Below are 19783 nucleotides of genomic sequence, written 5' to 3'. Positions count from 1 at the left end.
TTGTCATAGAGAATGACTGTGATGATGTTTCTCAGGTCAAGAATGACTACATGTTGTCATGGAGAATGACTGTAATGATGTTTCTCAGGTCAAGAGTGACTACATGTTGTCATGGAGAATGACTGTGATGATGTTTCTCAGGTCAAGCGTGAATACATGGAGAATGACTGTGATGATGTTTCTCAGGTCAAGCGTGACTACATGGAGAATGACTGTGATGATGTTTCTCAGTTCAAGAGTGACTACATGTTGTCATGGAGAATGACTGTGATGATGTTTCTCAGGTCAAGAGTGACTACATGGAGAATGACTGTGATGATGTTTCTCAGTTCAAGAGTGACTACATGTTGTCATGGAGAATGACTGTGATAATGTTTCTCAGGTCAAGAGTGACTACATGTTGGAGGTAGCTGATCGAGTCGACCAAGACATTGCACTTAAATTGGGCTGCCTTGAAATCAGGTGAGTTCTATTTCAAATACTTGATATTTGATATCTTATAAACAGTGAATTCATGTACTCGTCCAATATTCCATAATTAGATATACATTTTGACAACTCACAAATTGTTTATTATCTTTTGTTTTCTGTTACAGGAGATTTTTTAGGGAAATGCGAGGAAATGCCCTGGATAAGAAATCAAATTATGAATTACTAGAGTAAGTGATTATTTTACTTAAAGACCCAGTGCAGTCAAAAACTAGATTTTACTTGTGGTTTATATATATTTCCACACTATGAGGTTGGAATAATACTGTGAAGTTGTGAAAATGATGATAATGCCCTTTTAGTGTAAGAGCTGTTTGAAAAGACTGCCTGCAATATCAGCCTGTTTTGGTGGGATGGAGTTTTGGCCTGCCTACTGACATCACCAGGTGGTACATTAGTTAATAGACCAATAAGAAAGAGAGTTCCAAACCTCTCTGCCCATAACTGCTTGTTTTCAGTTTCCCCCTCCCCACTCAGACCACTCCAAGACAGTCCTAGCAAAATTCTTGCTTGAGAAATTGCTTTTTGCTAAGAAGATATTTTTGTTTATTTTTGACAATTTTAGTTGAAAACAATTCCAGTACTTAATTGTTACATAGAAATTATTTATATTGAGATTTTAAAAAATGTCTGCATTGGACTTTTAGAAATGATGTATTTCTGTATTAACAACATACACGTAATTATCTTAACACTATCTATGAACAGAGATCCTACAATTCACCTCTATGAGCCTGTGCTGTGCTGAGCCTTTCATCGTGTGTGTCCTCTCTCCTGGCTAGACGTATGTAGGCCAGTGTAAATTGACTGCCTTCCTCGTGAACCTCTCACTTTGGACACTTCGCAAATGGCACCCTATTCCCTACATACTACACTACCTTTGACCAGAGATATAGGGAATAGGGTGCGATGTGGGATGCAACCCAGGGTTCCTGCTGGGAAGCAGCCATGTTAAACTCATTAAGGTCCTTTGGGCTCCCGAGTGGCGCAGCAGTCTAAGGCACTGCATCTCAGTGCTAGAGTTGTCACTACAGACACCCTGGTTTGATTCCAGGCTGTATCACATCCAACCGTGATTGGGAGTCCTGTAGGGTGGAGCACAATTCACCCAGCGTCAAAGTAGAACTGACAGCATTTTAGCAACATGACATCTTATTAAAATCTCTTCATATGAACACCCCAAGGAAGAATAAAAAACGATATGAGGGGAAAGTCAGTGCATCCCGAATGGAAGCAGCAAACAATGTACCAGGCCAGCTGTGATTTACATCCTGATAGCAATATTTTCTGAAATGTATTGGTGAATTATATTAATCTTGCATTGAACTGCATTAAGTTAATCTATTCTAGCCTTAGTGTATACCATGGAACGCTGAGTCAAGTAGAACCTATTTTTAAAACCTCTTATGAAATTAATTTTGTAGTATAAACTGGGAATTTGATGATGTTGAGTGATATTATGATTGTCTGTTTGTTTCATATCTGCAAAGCAGTTAAAACGCTATCAGTTCCAATTTAACTGAGCAGCTTCACACTGTCACCACCGGTTACCACAGAATCCTGTCTCTGGCTTATTCACAACAAAAAAGATGCAATCTAAAGATTTGCCCTATCAGCCACAGCGTGTAGGCTATGGCTACTGTACGTCCCAAGTGGCACACTGTTCCTTACATAGTGTGCTACTTTTGTCTCACTATGTAAGGCACTATAGGGAATACCGTGCCATTGGGGACGCAGCCTATATCAGGAGCTAGTTTTATGTTCCTCATTGGAGCACGGTGGTGGTGGAGGAGAAAGGCTGTTGGTGACTTTATGTTCCTCATTGGAGCACGGTGGTGGTGGTGGAGGAGAAAGGCTGTTGGTGACTTTATGTTCCTCATTGGAGCACGGTGGTGGTGGTGGAGGAGAAAGGCTGTTGGTGACTTTATGTTCCTCATTGGAGCACGGTGGTGGTGGAGGAGAAAGGCTGTTGGTGACTTTATGTTCCTCATTGGAGCACGGTGGTGGTGGAGGTGAAAGGCTGTTGGTGACTTTATGTTCCTCATTGGAGCACGGTGGTGGTGGTGGAGGTGGTGGTGGAGGTGAAAGGCCGTTGGTGACTTTATGTTCCTCATTGGAGCACGGTGGTGGTGGAGGTGAAAGGCCGTTGGTGACTTTATGTTCCTCATTGGAGCACGGTGTTGGTGGTGGAGGAGAAAGGCCGTTGGTGACTTCATGTTCCTCATTGGAGCACGGTGGTGGTGGAGGAGGTGAAAGGCTGTTGGTGACTTCATGTTCCTCATTGGAGCACAGTGGTGGTGGTGGAGGTGAAAGGCCGTTGGTGACTTTATGTTCCTCATTGGAGCACGGTGGTGGTGGAGGTGAAAGGCTGTTGGTGACTTTATGTTCCTCATTGGAGCACGGTGGTGGTGGTGGAGGTGGTGGTGGAGGTGAAAGGCCGTTGGTGACTTTATGTTCCTCATTGGAGCACGGTGGTGGAGGAGGTGAAAGGCCGTTGGTGACTTTATGTTCCTCATTGGAACACGGTGGTGGTGGTGGAGGTGAAAGGCCGTTGGTGACTTTATGTTCCTCATTGGAACACGGTGGTGGTGGTGGAGGAGAAAGGCCGTTGGTGACTTTATGTTCCTCATTGGAGCACGGTGGTGGTGGAGGTGAAAGGCCGTTGGTGACTTTATGTTCCCAGAGCAAATTATTTGTTTGTTCTGGACATATTTGCGTTAGTATGTATTTTCTGACTGACTGTGTGTTGCAGAGCCAGAACAACACCACTCCACCACACGGGGATATTAGAAAGCCAAACTGCCTGGGTGAATGGTGATGTTATATATATATAGGCCAGACTGTGTACTTGGCCGATACAGAGAGAGACCGCTGGCTGGATCTTAATCAAATGATAGGGCTATGGAGGGGTGGGGAGTGTGTGGTGTTGACTACACAGTAGCTAGCTATGGAAATGGCCTCAGTCCTGTTGCCATCTACCAGCTGACAGGTGCTCTATCTGGAGCCAACTGAAAACAGAGTCGTTCTTTCAGAGGGAATTATGCTGTTTTAAAGACAATCACTTTTTAAATAACTCTCTGTTTAAAATTTTTTTTTTTAGAAGTAGTCTTTTCTCATGCCAGGCTTGATACAGAGTCAGTGACAATGAAAATGGCAACATTTTTTTGTTGATTTGATCAATTAAAAAAAAAAACACTACTCTGGTTATAGATGAATTCAATTTCACCTTCTTCTGACCTCGTTTTGGTGAAATGAGCACACATTCTTTTTGATCAATGCTGTAATGCAGTACTCTTTCTGCTCTGTCCTCTGCAGAAAAGATGTGGGTTTACGAAGATTCTTCCCCAAGAGTTTGCTGGACTCTGTGAAGGTAAGAAGACCTTCTTTGCTCTCTTTCCCCATCCTGGGGGTTCTAATATAGGCCTCTGCAAATAGGGAGATGCCATTGTTCAGATTGAAACAGTGTCATCACCTGGCTGGCTGGCTGGCTGGCTGCTCCTCATAGTCTTACCCCAGAGAATATGTGTCCCAGTTCTGCACACACCTCACAGTCCTGTTGGAAACCGTTCCGGTGGAATGGTCAGGCTCTCTCTTCATCCTTCATCCTCTCTGTTTCTGTGTCTGCCCTTACAGGGCTCCAGACTGTGACCATTTACTCACATTTTGCGACCCTTTGACTTAGCTGTTCGAGTTAAATGTATTACTAGTCACACTGGTGCGATCTGCACATTCTACCTGGTCACCTCAATCAAAACGTATTTTGATTTTGTGCAAATAAAACCATGAATTTGTCAAACAGTAAAGTGCATTATCCTCATGACTCCTATAATAAAAGTGTTGTCCCTGCCACTGTGCCCGGCTGCTGGCATGAGCAGGCCTCTCACACTCTCTCTCCCCCCTTGTGCACTGCCAAAAATGCCTGCCTCTCCCTCCCACGGATGCTTGCTTCCAGCACACCAAACCCCAACCCCTGTCACTCAAGCAGGCAGCACAGTTCTTCCAAAGAGAGTGGAAATAAAAAGGCCTAGAAACGGCTTCTCCATTAGAAATCCCAGATCATCCTTGTAGGTGATGTCGTGGCGACATTATCTAGCTTAGCTGATGTGCAGAAACATGTCATCGGGTCTAATGGTCGTGTCGATCTTCGCATGTGCAGGTCATCAAATCAAAGGCAATTCTTAGATATACAGTTGTTTTTTATGAAAATGAAAACATATCAGTTTGTCAAATTAGGTTTTGCCTTTAGATTTCGAGAAAACCCCAAACTGTGATGTTGGGCCTCTGGGTTTAGAAACTCTGTGTTTCCTCGCTGTTTACATTCTCTCAGCATGCAATCAATGCACTCAACAGATGCTTCCAAAACAAGAAGGATTCCTCTTTCCACGTTGCTTCTTGATATGAATCCATGTGTTTTCTGTTCTGTTCTTGCTCTCTGCAAAGCACTAGTCAGTTAGTCTTAGGAAGCTGGCATATGCCTAAATTAATGCTAATTGCTAACTAAAAGCCATTTAGCTCATGTACTGAGCTAGGGAAGAGCAAATAGGATCTCTAATACAGATTGCTACTAGCCAGCAGTGGTGGTGCTGTATGTAAGTCAGGGTGTTGTTTGTCCAACGGTATGAATTAGAGAGCCTCAGGGCTCTAGTATCCCTCCATCAGGTCCTAATGGCCTGGTACTCAGGGCTCTGCTGTCCCTCCATCAGGTCCTAATGGCCTGGTACTCAGGGCTCTATTGTCCCTCCATCAGGTCCTAATGGCCTGGTACTCAGGGCTCTATTATCCCTCCATCAGGTCCCAATGGCCTGGTACTCAGGGCTCTATTATCCCTCCATCAGGTCCTAATGGCCTGGTACTCAGGGCTCTATTATCCCTCCATCAGGTCCTAATGGCCTGGTACTCAGGGCTCTATTATCCCTCCATCAGGTCCTAATGGCCTGGTACTCAGGGCTCTATTATCCCTCCATCAGGTCCTAATGGCCTGGTACTCAGGGCTCTATTATCCCTCCATCAGGTCCTAATGGCCTGGTACTCAGGGCTCTACTGTCCCTCTAACCACTCTGACATCAATGCAAATGCAATGGAAAAATCAAATCAAACACTGATCATCAAAACAGCCTCATGATCATCAATTTGAAGAAAGAAGTGCAAAAGCAGGTTGAAACTGAGTGTAAATCATCGTCGTTGTGGAAGTTATTTCATAGCCTATTGCAACGAAATTTACATTTGGGATTTGTGATGATTAATTCAGAACACCCATATGCTTATTGGAGTTTATGCATATGCATACATATTATTAATATGCATAATCTGAATCTGAGGTTTATGAGCCCAAACCTGAAAAAAAAACTGAATTAAAATGATGATTGTGCTGTTATACAATATATAGCCTACCACATATTACAAATGGCAGAAAAACATAAAACAAACTGATTTAAGATCTTTGGTATTAATGGGCTCTCCTATACTCCAAAATGAAACACATTAGAGTAATGGCCTTTGAGTGTGGACTGTATCATCATGCAAACTGTATGTACTGGTTACGTTATGCTACACTCCAACATTTCTATCCATGAGTCTGGTAGAGAACACATAAGCCTTAAGTGATGCTGTTGGTTCATTGATTGTGCAGGGCGGCTTACAACTAGTTTACGATTATAGTCCATTTTTGTATGATTTGGAATAGCCTAATAATAGTGATTTTATTAGTGTTTTTTCCTAATTAATTGGGTGACATTACCTTTAGCTATACAGAATATCTCACCACCGTGCGTTTCCATCTCCTTCTCTCTCTCCTTCATTCCTTTCTGAAGCGTGCAGAGGGGCTGTCAACAATTTAGTGAAATATGTTTTGTTGCGAAAACATGTTACTATCGATGTTCCTGAAGAGTTTTCACTTGGTTTCCCAAATGTAAGCACTGGGTAGCTGCAGGAACGGGGTTAGAGAGGCCATGGCATACAGAGTTTGGGCAGAATATCTCATGAAGCACAGCTCTGCTATAAAACCCAAGTAGGTTTTCCTGCATCAGTGAAAGACTGAACGTTGCGAGTGCACAGCCTCCATTCACTATTGGAGTGCATATGGATTACATGTGTTTTTTCCCCTGTTCCTGTTCCTGTTGCTGTTCCTGCCCTTTTCATAATGGGACATTCTAAATCTAAACTAATTTGACATCTCAGTAAAGACAAGTTTCAATTGAGAATCGTCTGCTGGGTGGAAATATGATGACTTGATGAGAGAACAGCCTGAGGTAAGGAATGGAGCACAAGCTTTATTTTTTTTGACTTTCTCAGATCATCAATAGCCTATATTCCATACATGAAGCCAATATATGTTTTGATTTCTAAGACATTCTAAGGTTTGTATCATTCACAGCTAAAGTTGCCAAGTAACTCTAAATCTAGTGTATAGGACCTGTTTCAAATGTTCACTTTTATGCTCGACACAGCCACTTCATATGCACACTCACTCCGGAATGGGGAAAAATATCATTTCTATTTTATTCAGCTCAAGTTCAATTATATTCTTCATACTATAAAATCATATATACAATAATGGCATGGGACTTCTAAGCATATCTTGTCAGTTAAATGAACAAGCCTACAGCCTATGGCAGGGAGCATAGCCACATAACATACAGAAGAGCAACTCAGATTCTGTTCTTCTGGGATACTTTTGACTCAGATCATAATGTTTTTTTAGACCTGCCTAAAATAAATAATGGATTTATTGTGATGGTGTGTAATAAATTGATTTATTAGACTTTTTAAATTTGGATGTTCCGAAGGCACACATCAACTTGTTTATGTTAACTAACATCTTATAAGCGGCTTGAGTATCGCCCAGTATCCTCACTGGGAACCCAGTCAACTTCTCTGTGCCCCGGCGTAGGTGGGGGTTTAATGAACTGTCAACTACCGTGAGACCGGCAGTCTTTTGCATGACAATAACCGTCTGACAACATTTCATGACCGCCACAGCACTAGGCACAGCACTAGGCACAGCACTAGGCACAGCACTAGGCACAGCACTAGGCACAGCACTAGGCACAGCACTAGGCACAGCACTAGGCACAGCACTAGGCACAGCACTAGGCACAGCACTAGGCACAGCACTAGGCACAGCACTAGGCACAGCACTAGGCACAGCACTAGGCACAGCACTAGGCACAGCACTAGGCACAGCACTAGGCACAGCACTAGGCAAGACAAAATAGTGCCTTTGAACGGGGTATGATAATAGGTGTCCGACGCATTGGTTCGTGTAAAGAACTGCAAAGCTGCTGGGTTTTTCACGCTCAACAGTTTCCCGTGTGTATCAAGAATGGTCCACCACTCAAAGGACATCCAGAAGTTTTGATACGTATACTGTATCTCTACCTGAATATACATGATCTACGTGATTTATCATTGGTGTTCAGCAGTCATAAAAGTTTGCCTTATTTACTTTAAAAGAACTACTAAAATAGTGCTTTTGTCAGACAGCATAGGCAGCAGCTCTATAAATATGAGATGACTTGGAATGAAATAATAAAGTCATCAAATAAAACAAATGTAATATACACAACAACTGAAATATGTTATTAAAGTAAAGTACTGTGAATCCATGATGGTTAATAAGTGATCAGCAGTAATGAGCAGTCACTTCCATCATGGGACTATTATTCATTGTTTTATTCTGTGTTACAGCATTCAACCCGCATACTACATTTAATGTTAAAACATTTTTTTACCGTGATTTAAAAAAAAATGATGAAACCGAACTGACCTCAAAAAGCACTAATCGCTCAGCACTATTTTATTTCACCTTTATTTAACCAGGTAGGCTAGTTGAGAACAAGTTCTCATTTACAATTGCGACCTGGCCAAGATCAAGCAAAGCAGTTTGAAACATACAACGACACAGAGTTACACATGGAGTAAAACAAACATACAGTCAATAATACAGTAGAAACAAGTCTATATACGATATGAGCAAATGAGGTGAGATAAGGGAGGTAAAGGCAAAAAAAAAGGCCATGGTGGCGAAGTAAATACAATATAGCAATCCACTGGAATGGTAGATTTGCAGTGGAAGAATGTGCGAAGTAGAAATAATCAAATCAAATGTTATTTTTATAGCCCTTCTTACATCAGCTGATATCTCAAAGTGCTGTACAGAAACCCAGCCTAAAACCCCAAACAGCAAGCAATGCAGGTGTAGAAGCACGGGGTGCATAGGAGCAAAATAAATAAATACAGTAGGGGAAGAGGTAGTTGTTTGGGCAAAATTATAGATGGGCTATGTACAGGTGCTATAATCTGTGAGCTGCTCTGACAGCTGGTGCTTAAAGCTAGTGAGGGAGATAAGTGTTTCCAGTTTCGGAGATTTTTGTAGTTCGTTCCAGTCATTGGCAGCAGAGAACTGGAAGGAGAGGCGGCCAAAGGAAGAATTGGTTTTGGGGGTGACCAGAGAGATATACCTGCTGGAGCGCGTGCTACAGGTGGGTGCTGCTAAGGTGACCAGCGAGCTGAGATAAGGGGGGACTTTACCTAGCAGGGTCTTGTAGATGACCTGGAGCCAGTGGGTTAGGCGACGAGTATAAAGCGAGGGCCAGCCAACGAGAGCGTACAGGTCGCAGTGGTGGGTAGTATATGGGGCCCTGTGATAGACTGCATCCAGTTTGCTGAGTAGAGTGTTGAAGGCTATTTTGTAAATGACATCGCCGAAGTCGCGGATCGGTAGGATGGTCAGTTTTACGAGGGTATGTTTGGCAGCATGAGTGAAGGATGCTTTGTTACGAAATAGGAAGCCAATTCTAGATTTAACTTTGGATTGGAGATGTTTGATGTCGCTAGTCCAGTCGTGAAGGCCCGGGGGGCTCCGCGTCAGCAGTAAAACCGGTCCGGATAGGTGATTGTAGCCCAGGAGTGGCTGATGGAACTCTTTAGCTGGCTAGCTCCGGAATAATTGATGTTTGCTCCGGGACCGACATAGGCAATAGTCACTCGGATAGCAGCTAGCTAGCTGCAAGATCCAGGTGTAAATGTCCAGAGCTTGCGGTAGAAATCTGGAGATATGGAGAGAACATAGGTCCGGTATGCTCTGGTCTGAGTCCCGTTGTACAAAACTGGCGATAGCTTTTCGAGCTAAAGGATAGCTGATGACCACCAACCGTGGTTAGCTGAATACTAACGTTAGCCAGTAAACTGGCTAGCTTCTGGCTAGCTTCTGGCTAGCTTCTGGCTAGCTTCTATTGTGGATTTCAGATTTGAGGTGAATAATACTTTTTTTTTTTACTTGGTGAGGTGGGTTGCAGGAGAGTGTTTTGAAGTTGAGATTTTTAGAGAAAAAAAAAATATATAAAGATATGCGAAGAAAAGATGTAAATATATATATACACGGGACACAACAAGACGAGGACAAAGAGGACTTCACTCCCAGGACCCTGAGTTTCTCCTGATCCACCTATACTGACCAGAAAAATCTCCAAGCATTCGTTGTTAAAGAACACACATCACAAAGCATCACATTGTCATGAAAAACAAAACAAAAAACAGATACCCGTCCCTCAGTGGAGGCTGCTGAGGGGAGAACGGCTCATAATAATAATGGCTGGAACAAGCTTATGAAATGGCATCAGACATATGGGAACCAACCTCCTGTGCTGTCCCTACCTCCCTCATCTCTACTCCTCCTCCTCCTGAGTACTACTCCTGTAGTTCGGCTGTAATTCCCCTCCTGGTCAGCGGGGTGTAGCGATGAGCTGGTAGTGACGCGGCACGTTAGTGAAACTGCTGAACTCTGGGCTGAGGTCAATGCTGTCAGGTCCTCCAGGGCAGGAGAAGGAGAAATGTTGCAGCAGAGACACCAGGAACAGAAAGATCTCCATACGAGCCAGAGACTCTCCCACACAGGCACGCTTACCTGCAGAGAAAACCAAGAAGGCAGGGTTCTTCTGGAAGTTTCCGTTCTGATCAAGGAAGTGATTGGGATTGAAGGTTGTGGGCGTGGCCCAGTGGTCCTGGTCTCTCAGAACAGAGTGCAGCATTGGAAGGATCACGGTGCCCTGAGGGATAGTGTACCCTCTGAATGAGATATTCTTGGTGGCATAGTGCGGGAGGTTCAATGGGGCGATGTCCAGGAAGCGCTGCACCTCGTGGATGACGGCTTCTGTGAAGGGGAGGGACTTCCTGTCCTCCATCTGAGGGACGCGCTGTCGGCCAATCACTGTGTCGATCTCCTGCTGAACGTGCTCCTGAATGTCGGGGTATTTGAGGAGCAGCATGAAGGCGTATCTGAGAGTGGTGCTGGTGGTCTCTGTTCCTGCAAGGAAGAGGTCCAACACTGTGGACACCAGGTTATCGTAATGGAACTCAGAGGAGGACACGTCCTTCTCCTGGTTGAGTCTGGTGAGGAAGCAGTCTGTGAAGTCTCTAGGGTTGCCTGGGTCAATGGTCTCCTGGTGCTCGTGGATCTTTTTCATCACAAAGCCTCTCAACTCATCCATCTGGCCGAACACGACTTGCTGCCGACCAGGCAGGTGTTCCATCAGCCAGGGGAAGATGTTGTACAGCTGTCCACAGGGGCTGCTTCCAAAGCGCAGTACAGCTGAGAGGATGTTGAGCAAGTGCAGGAAGTTGTCATCGTCATAGCCGAAGCGCTGGCCGAACACCAGGGAGCAGATGACGTTGGACACGGTGCGACTCAGGAATGGATGAGGATCGAAGGGTACGGCTTTAGTGGCGTCCAGACTGTCTATAAGGTGTTGGCTCTCCTCCTGTACCCACTCCTCCATCCTCTTACGGCCCATCCCAAAGTCTCTCAGCGTGGTCAGGGTGAAACGACGCAGCTGGCGCCAACGCTCCCCATTACTGATGGCCAGGCCGTATCCCCTGGTAACAAGGACCAGGAAGGGGACAGGAGCTCGTCCTGTGAAATCCTCAGCCTGGTCCACCAGAGCCTCCTTGACTGCCCCGTACCCCACCAGCACCACGGCTCGCTGGGGCCCAAGATACACTGTCATCACTGGCCCATACACACCACTCCACTTGGTGAGGGTCTTGAAGGGGGCCTGTTTGTCAATCTGAAGCAGGTTGCCTAGAAGCGGCAGGGCGCAGGGTCCTGGGGGTAGATGGACATGTCTCTGTCTCCTCAGCCTGAACAACCACAGTAGAAGCAACAACACCAGGCCTCCCAACACCACGCTACTACACATCTCCATTGTTCCAGCCTGCAAAACAAACAACAACGTCTCTTGTTAATGTTCTTCTTCTTATGTAGTACTATATTGCATCACTCCAATATTGTATCCTTCCGTGCGGCAGGATGCATTCAGAGTGAGAATTTTCTGATTAGTCCTCTGTACCGGGTTATGTTGCGGCTGACCCCCCTTAAATAGCTGCAGCGGCACTATTTCCACCTCTTCTCTTTCTCTGCGCATTCCTGAGACGATTTGCTAGGTAAGAGCTGTATCTTAGTGTATAGGGCAGACATATACCCACAGCTATTCAATAGCTTGGAGCAGGTAGCTAGCCTCTCCATCTGGGTGCTCTGTTGTCCCCCTCCAACCCCCATCCTCTTTTCCTTTAGAAACTCACATACAGCTCTATTACACTGCCGGTGTTACACAGAGAGAAACTACCATGTCCAGTATGGTGTTTCGCTGTGAGAAAGGCAAGGTGTCTCTGTCCACAGGCAGCGGCCTGCGTCTCAGAAGGCGGAGCCCAGCAGTCAATCTGAAACACACACTGCCAATGCTGCCGTCCCATGCATAGAGACATTAAACACTGAACACCTCCTTTTATACTGTTTTCACGCTGTGTATTCATTCACTAGACTTTTGACATGTTATCATTCTAATAGAATTACTAATGTACATTGCATTTTTTGTTAGTGTTTATACACACCGCAAATTTATATACTGGACTCTTGACATAGCTAATATAAAGTATTTACTAGGGGTTTAACGGTTCGCTAAACCCACGGTTCAGTGCGTATTGCGATTTTGGCGTCGCGGTTCAGTTTTGGGTATGATACAGCGGAAAAATGAAATTCCAACCGGTACTGTAGTTAATTTTAGCAGTTAATAAAAGTTTTAAAAAGCATCCTATTTTTGGCCCAAGTCCAGTTTCTGTGACATCATTCACAATGTTCCTGGCATTGTCTTTCGTTACAGGGATTGTTATGTTGGGCCTCAAGTAGAGGTCTACAAGGTTGGACCCATTCAGAAATGACCTTGGGCTTTCCCACCCGGCCAAATATGCATAAATACATTTTTCAATGTAGACAAGAGACCCGTTCCGAATGGACCCGAGGACGACCAGTTCCGTATAAACGTGGTCGGATCAGAGTGAGGGAAGCAGCAGAAAAGTCCATTTGTAAGCTACTTTATTCACCAGAGCTGATACAGCGTGAGGGAGAGCAGGCAGAGGGGCCTTGCGAGGATGAGGAGGGGCCTTGTGGTGAGTGTACTGTGAGCAAGTGAAACAGGAGCAAGAAGGAGGGAGAGGCTGTAACCAACCGAACTGACTTGCGCTAGTAGACTAACTTCTAGCTTGTCATAGCTAGGTTGTTTATCATCCAATATGATTACGTAGTACCTGTCTTGACTGCATCAAACCTTGAGAAGCTAGTTGGCTAAGATAGCTAGCTAAGTTAGCTAGCCAGATAGCTAGGCTAATTGAGTCTTCATGTGCTTTCTCCCTGTCCTACAGCATTTTTCTGCACCCGCTATAACATCATCTAAACTGTGTACGTGGCCAATACACTTTCATTTGATTTGACGATCTTGCCGCCGGCCTTGGCAGCCTCTCACAGTCCCACAGAGCAAACTGAGAGAGGCAGGTGGAGCTCCCATGGGTACTGAATACATTGCTGGGGGGCTACGAACTCCAATTCCATTGCCGGTACCTCATCAGTTCTGGTGCCTATGTCTCAGGGTCTTCTGGGGTTGAAGCCCCGGTTGACTGAATATTTCTGAATGGGTTCAGATGAAAGGAGTGTCGACCTCCATCCTAACCCCTCATTCTGGACAAGGGTTCTGTCTGAGTGACGTGTGAACCGGCCATTACAGTTGTCCATATACGTTTCTCGCACTGTCGCTGGTTAACTAGGGGCTTCCCCCAGCGTGCTGTGCTCGGCTGGGACAATGGACACTTAATTTCACAGACGCAGCCAATGCAAAAGGTTTTATCGGCCTTCATTTGCTAGGGTGAGAGAGTTCTGGGCCAGGGCCTACCTGAACAGACTCTCATGTTGTTACTGCAGCATTTCGGCTGGCCGGCCTTTTGCTGTGGTGGTGCATTCTTTTGGAGGAGTTACTACCTCGTGGGCCCTGCTCAGAGTTCCCCTCTTGGACATTTGCGCCTCGGCCAGTTGGGTGCTGTCTAGCACATGTTGACCCCATCTATGTGTTCAGGAGGGCTGTTCATGGTGTTGTATCTGCTTCCCTGCGAAGGGGCGGAGGGACACAGCAACCATGACTGCTCTGAGCTCAGTCCGGACTGGACTTTGCTCTTTGTCTGGCCAAAGACTAGTTCACTGATAAATTTGGTACTGTGATACCATATTGGAGTGATCCAATATAGTGCTACATAACAAAGGCTACGTACAGTATGTAACCATGGTTATGGGAGGTATTGGATTACTCCAATCCTTTTTGTCGGTGATCTACTGCGCCCGAATAAGGACACGAGGTGGAAGTGGTGCGACTGCAGCTATTTAAGGGGGGCAGCCGCAGTACCATGGTTGTGGTCAATCCTACAAATTCAATTCTAATTCAATTCTCTCTCTCTGTAAATTACATTCAATTCAATTCAAAATTCAGGTCAGTTTTTTAATTTGGAGATAATTAAATTCCTCAAAATTCCAGTGTTTGGTAAATTCCAAGAATTGAATTCCCAATTCAATATTATCCGCAACAATTCCACAAATTCAAATTGAATTCCCTCAGGCTTTCAAGCTCATCATGTCACTGTTCAGACAGCCTACAGTAGCTATACTGGAAATATCGGAATACATTCTTAGAAAAAAGGTGCTATCTAGAACCTAAAAGGGTTGTCCCCATAGGAGAACCCTGTGAAGAACCATTTTTGGTTCCAGGTAGAACCCTGTTGGGTTCCATGTAGAACCCTTTCCCCAGGGTTCTACATGAAACCCAAAATAGTTATATCTGTAACCAAAAGGGTTATCCTACGGGGACAGCCGAAGAACCTTTTTGGAACCATTTTTTTCTAAGAGCGTAGATTATTAAATACAAATCCCACAGAACATTTTGATACTATGTGCATTAATTCCATTAACTGGGAAATGTAAAATATTAAATTCCAAAGATCAAATGTTTTTTAAATTATAATTTACTTCCAATTTAAAAAAAAATCCAAACGGTCTAATTTCAATTCAAGTCAAATTCCATAACTGAAAAAAAATACAAAATTGAATTTTAAAAAATTCTCCACTTCAGGAGTGAATTCAAGAATTGAAATGGAACTTCTAATTAAATCGGAATTGACTCCTGGACTAACCTGAAAATCCTTACTCGGAATGTATCCTGCGGCACGGAAGGATACCATATTGGAGTGATCCAATAGCTCACATAACCGTGTTTACATACTTAATCTTCGTTGTTGTTGTTTCTTCTTTAACCCACCTATCTATGTTTAGTGTTTTCCTTCTCTCTGTGTTGCTCTCTGTCTCTGTTGCCTGCCTGACTGTGTGTGTGTGTGTGTGATGCAGATGTCTGCAGAGATAAGGGTGTGTGTTGGAACTTACTGTACTGGAACAGAAGTGAACAACGGATGATGTGATTGGCTGCTGAGTCGTGCTGACATACTTTACACAGATTGCACCTTCACCCCAATCCCTTCCTGCTTTTTAGAATCTGAGGCCAACATTAACAAAGCAGATGACAGTGCAGAAATCACCAGGAGTGGAAAGGACTAATATCTAATACTTTGTCTGTCTCGGTTTTAAAACTTTTATTTGTATTTTGTATTAAACACATATCCCCCAGGAAATGTTTACTGTTTTAAACATAATTTCCTGCAATTCTGTGTATTTTGACATGACTATAGGCCTATGACCAGTGTGGAAAACAGGTCAGATGTATTCAGGAAGACTTCCTTACTGGACAGTGAGGTCCAGAAGTATTTGGACAGTGAAACATTGTTTGTTGTTTTGGCTCTGTTCTCCAGCACTTTGCATTAGAAATGATACAATGTATATAAGGTTAAAGTGCAGACTGTCATCTTTAGGGTTTTCATCCATATCAAACTGTTTAGAAATTACAGCACTTTTTCTACATAGTCCCCCATTTTAGGGAACCAAAAGCATTGGGACAAATGTATTTATAAGTGTATTAAAGTAGTCAAAAGTTGTGTATTTGTTCCCATATTCCTAGCACCCAATGACTACATCAAGCTTGTGTCTCTACAAACGTGTTGGATGCTTTTGCAATTTGCTTTGGTTGTGTTTCAGATCATTTTGTGCCCAATATAAATGAATAGTATTGTAAACACTTTTATTGTAAATAAGAATAGATATATGTTTCTTAACACTTCTACGTGAATGTGGATACTACCATGATTATGGATAATCATGAATGAATCGTGAATAATGATGTGTGAGAAAGTTACAGACGTACAAAGATCATACCTCTTACCCGGTTCACTTCCATGCTCACCGAAGACCGTGATAATACTCCATTCTGCTGGCTGTTTGAGACGCTTTAGGAGCCACGTTGATGGTATGGACAGAATCCACTTTGAGAAGCAACTTCTTGCTTAAGTCCTCCTTCCATTGTTGATAGCCGTGGAAGGTCTTAGGGATGAAATGTGCACCTCAGATTGCTGATGGACGATTAGACGCCCAATTCGCCCGCCTCATTTTCACAAACTTATGCAACTTATTAGGACGTTTTCAATGTGTGCAAAAAACTTCACCAAACTATAAACTTCACTAAACACTAAAAGGTTGATCAAAAAGGAGATGAGTAAAAATGCAGTTGATAGCTTGATACTGTTACTGTCTTTACACCTACGAACAAACCCACGAGGACGGATACAAAGGCTGAGCTTGGCTTTGTATTTCCCCACCGTGTGACCCAGGAGGACACGAAGGCTGAGCTTGGCTTTGTATTTCCCCACCGTGTGACCCAGGAGGACACGAAGGCTGAGCTTGGCTTTGTATTTCCCCACCGTGTGACCCAGGAGGACACGAAGGCTGAGCTTGGCTTTGTATTTCCCCTCCATGTGACCCAGGAGGACACGAAGGCTGAGCTTGGCTTTGTATTTCCCCTCCATGTGACCCAGGAGGACATGAAGGCTGAGCTTGGCTTTGTATTTCCCCACCGTGTGACCCAGGAGGACACGAAGGCTGAGCTTGGCTTTGTATTTCCCCACCGTGTGACCCAGGAGGACACGAAGGCTGAGCTTGGCTTTGTATTTCCCCAAACCGTGTGACCCAGGAGGACACGAAGGCTGAGCTTGGCTTTGTATTTCCCCACCGTGTGACCCAGGAGGACACGAAGGCTGAGCTTGGCTTTGTATTTCCCCACCGTGTGACCCAGGAGGACACGAAGGCTGAGCTTGGCTTTGTATTTCCCCTCCATGTGACCCAGGAGGACACGAAGGCAACTTACTGTTGAGAGTTAGAATAGTAGAAAAAACAAGGTGCCATTTCTAAATGTGGTTGTGCATCAGCAGTTATCCTGTTGTTATGTCAGTCACTGACAGTCATTCAATTAGCCCATGTCCGCTAACCATTTTAGATTGGTTAGTTAGTCTAGCCAGCAACCTAAACTTGTAGTAATCATGGTCGAAATACCGACCGGGTAATGATTTAATGAGTTGGGGTGAGCTGTATGCCTCCCCCAGTGCTATAATTTGGTTAGTTAGTTGTTATAGCGGGTTAGTTTAATGAGTTGGGGTGAGCTGTATGCCTCCCCCAGTGCTATAATTTGGTTAGTTAGTTGTTATAGCGGGTTAGTTTAATGAGTTGGGGTGAGCTGTATGCCTCCCCAGTGCTATAATTTGCGGGTTAGTTTAATGAGTTGGGGTGAGCTGTATGCCCCCCAGTGCTATAATTTGGTTAGTTAGTTGTTACAGCTGGTTAGTTTAATGAGTTGGGGTGAGCTGTATGCCTCCCCAGTGCTATAATTTGGTTAGTTAGTTGTTACAGCGGGTTAGTTTAATGAGTTGGGGTGAGCTGTATGCCTCCCCCAGTGCTATAATTTGGTTAGTTAGTTGTTACAGCGGGTTAGTTTAATGAGTTGGGGTGAGCTGTATGCCTCCCCAGTGCTATAATTTGGTTAGTTAGTTGTTACAGCGGGTTAGTTTAATGAGTTGGGGTGAGCTGTATGCCTCCCCCAGTGCTATAATTTGGTTAGTTAGTTGTTATAGCGGGTTAGTTTAATGAGTTGGGGTGAGCTGTATGCCTCCCCCACTGCTATAATTTGGTTAGTTAGTTGTTATAGCGAGTTAGTTTAATGAGTTGGGGCGAGCTGTATGCTTCCCCCAGTGCTATAATTTGGTTAGTTAGTTGTTATAGCGGGTTAGTTTAATGAGTTGGGGTGAGCTGTATGCCTCCCCCAGTGCTATAATTTGGTTAGTTAGTTTAATGAGTTGGGGCGAGCTGTATGCCTCCCCCAGTGCTATAATTTGGTTAGTTAGTTTAATGAGTTGGGGTGAGCTGTATGCCTCCCCCAGTGCTATAATTTGGTTAGTTAGTTGTTATAGCGGGTTAGTTTAATGAGTTGGGGTGAGCTGTATGCCTCCCCCACTGCTATAATTTGGTTAGTTAGTTGTTATAGCGGGTTAGTTTAATGAGTTGGGGTGAGCTGTATGCCTCCCCCAGTGCTATAATTTGGTTAGTTAGTTGTTATAGCTGGTTAATTTAATGAGTTGGGGTGAGCTGTATGCCTCCCCCACTGCTATAATTTGGTTAGTTAGTTGTTATAGCGAGTTAGTTTAATGAGTTGGGGCGAGCTGTATGCTTCCCCCAGTGCTATAATTTGGTTAGTTAGTTGTTATAGCGGGTTAGTTTAATGAGTTGGGGTGAGCTGTATGCCTCCCCCAGTGCTATAATTTGGTTAGTTAGTTGTTATAGCGGGTTAGTTTAATGAGTTGGGGTGAGCTGTATGCCTCCCCCAGTGCTATAATTTGGTTAGTTAGTTGTTATAGCGGGTTAGTTTAATGAGTTGGGGTGAGCTGTATGCCTCCCCCAGTGCTATAATTTGGTTAGTTAGTTGTTATAGCGGGTTAGTTTAATGAGTTGGGGTGAGCTGTATGCCTCCCCCAGTGCTATAATTTGGTTAGTTAGTTGTTATAGCGGGTTAGTTTAATGAGTTGGGGTGAGCTGTATGCCTCCGCCAGTGCTATAATTTGGTTAGTTAGTTGTTATAGCGGGTTAGTTTAATGAGTTGGGGTGAGCTGTATGCCTCCCCCAGTGCTATAATTTGGTTAGTTAGTTGTTATAGCGGGTTAGTTTAATGAGTTGGGGTGAGCTGTATGCTTCCCCCACTGCTATAATTTGGTTAGTTAGTTTAATGAGTTGGGGTGAGCTGTATGCCTCCCCCAGTGCTATAATTTGGTTAGTTAGTTGTTATAGCGGGTTAGTTTAATGAGTTGGGGTGAGCTGTATGCCTCCCCCAGTGCTATAATTTGGTTAGTTAGTTGTTATAGCGGGTTAGTTTAATGAGTTGGGGTGAGCTGTATGCCTCCCCCAGTGCTATAATTTGGTTAGTTAGTTTAATGAGTTGGGGTGAGCTGTATGCCTCCCGCAGTGCTATAATTTGGTTAGTTAGTTTAATGAGTTGGGGTGAGCTGTATGCCTCCCGCAGTGCTATAATTTGGTTAGTTAGTTTAATGAGTTGGGGTGAGCTGTATGCCTCCCGCAGTGCTATAATTTGGTTGGTAGAATATATTTCTATTCTGATTTCAGATTTAAATAGCAGAGAAGTAGACTAAGTTTTTCTGTACGTTTTTGGGAAAGAGTTCAATTCTGAAAACAGACGTTTATATTAACAGTTTTGCACTTTTCATGTAGCCTCATTTGGGCCAGCTAATAGCCTTTCCACTGATCACGCAACATTATGGACTAAACGTTCAAATCCTGTTGCTGCAGGATTATTTAGCTTCGGCAATACTGGTCAAATTACGATCCTACATCTGTATGTGTAAGATCACAGTAACTGAGAATAACTGGTATCAGGCTTTGATTTATGAAACACCATGAATGATACCGAGGCGCAACTGAAAATGGATGGTTCACTCAGTAGGCTTTGTACACTAATTGAGCAGACTGACAGAGATGCATTTG

General features: G+C 44.0%; 1 protein-coding gene and 1 pseudogene across 3 annotated transcripts; one reads left to right on the top strand and one right to left on the bottom strand.

Annotated features, from left to right (window-relative positions):
• LOC112242167 overlaps positions 1–19783 on the top strand; it is a 169034-nt pseudogene that overhangs the window by 70934 nt on the left and 78317 nt on the right.
• Positions 9801–15205, bottom strand: LOC112242169 (cytochrome P450 2F3-like). 3 transcript variants are annotated; one of them, XM_042318237.1, is made up of 2 exons: positions 14992–15205; positions 9801–11699 (listed from the first exon to the last, which is right to left on the bottom strand). In XM_042318237.1, exons 1-2 carry the CDS (start codon positions 15037–15039, stop codon positions 10212–10214), a joined length of 1536 nt encoding a protein of 511 aa, XP_042174171.1. In that variant the 5' UTR covers positions 15040–15205; the 3' UTR covers positions 9801–10211. The 3 variants fall into 3 exon arrangements, with proteins under 3 accessions (XP_042174171.1, XP_042174172.1, XP_042174173.1); XM_042318238.1 differs by having other exon boundaries at positions 15081–15205; XM_042318239.1 differs by having other exon boundaries at positions 15117–15166.

The sequence above is a fragment of the Oncorhynchus tshawytscha genome, unplaced genomic scaffold (assembly GCF_018296145.1).
Source record: "Oncorhynchus tshawytscha isolate Ot180627B unplaced genomic scaffold, Otsh_v2.0 Un_scaffold_16570_pilon_pilon, whole genome shotgun sequence".
Lineage (NCBI taxonomy): Eukaryota > Metazoa > Chordata > Actinopteri > Salmoniformes > Salmonidae > Oncorhynchus > Oncorhynchus tshawytscha.
This window is presented reverse-complemented; position numbering and strand designations above follow the sequence as displayed.

Excerpts from the sequence above, each read along its gene's own strand:
- LOC112242169 (XM_042318237.1), bottom strand. The coding sequence starts at position 15,039 with ATGGTATCCTTCCGTGCCGCAGGATACATTCCGAGTAAGGATTTTCAG. Across the intron at positions 11,700-14,991 it reads TTCCGAGTAAGGATTTTCAG|GCTGGAACAATGGAGATGTG; the intron begins GTTAGTCCAGGA and ends TTTGTTTTGCAG.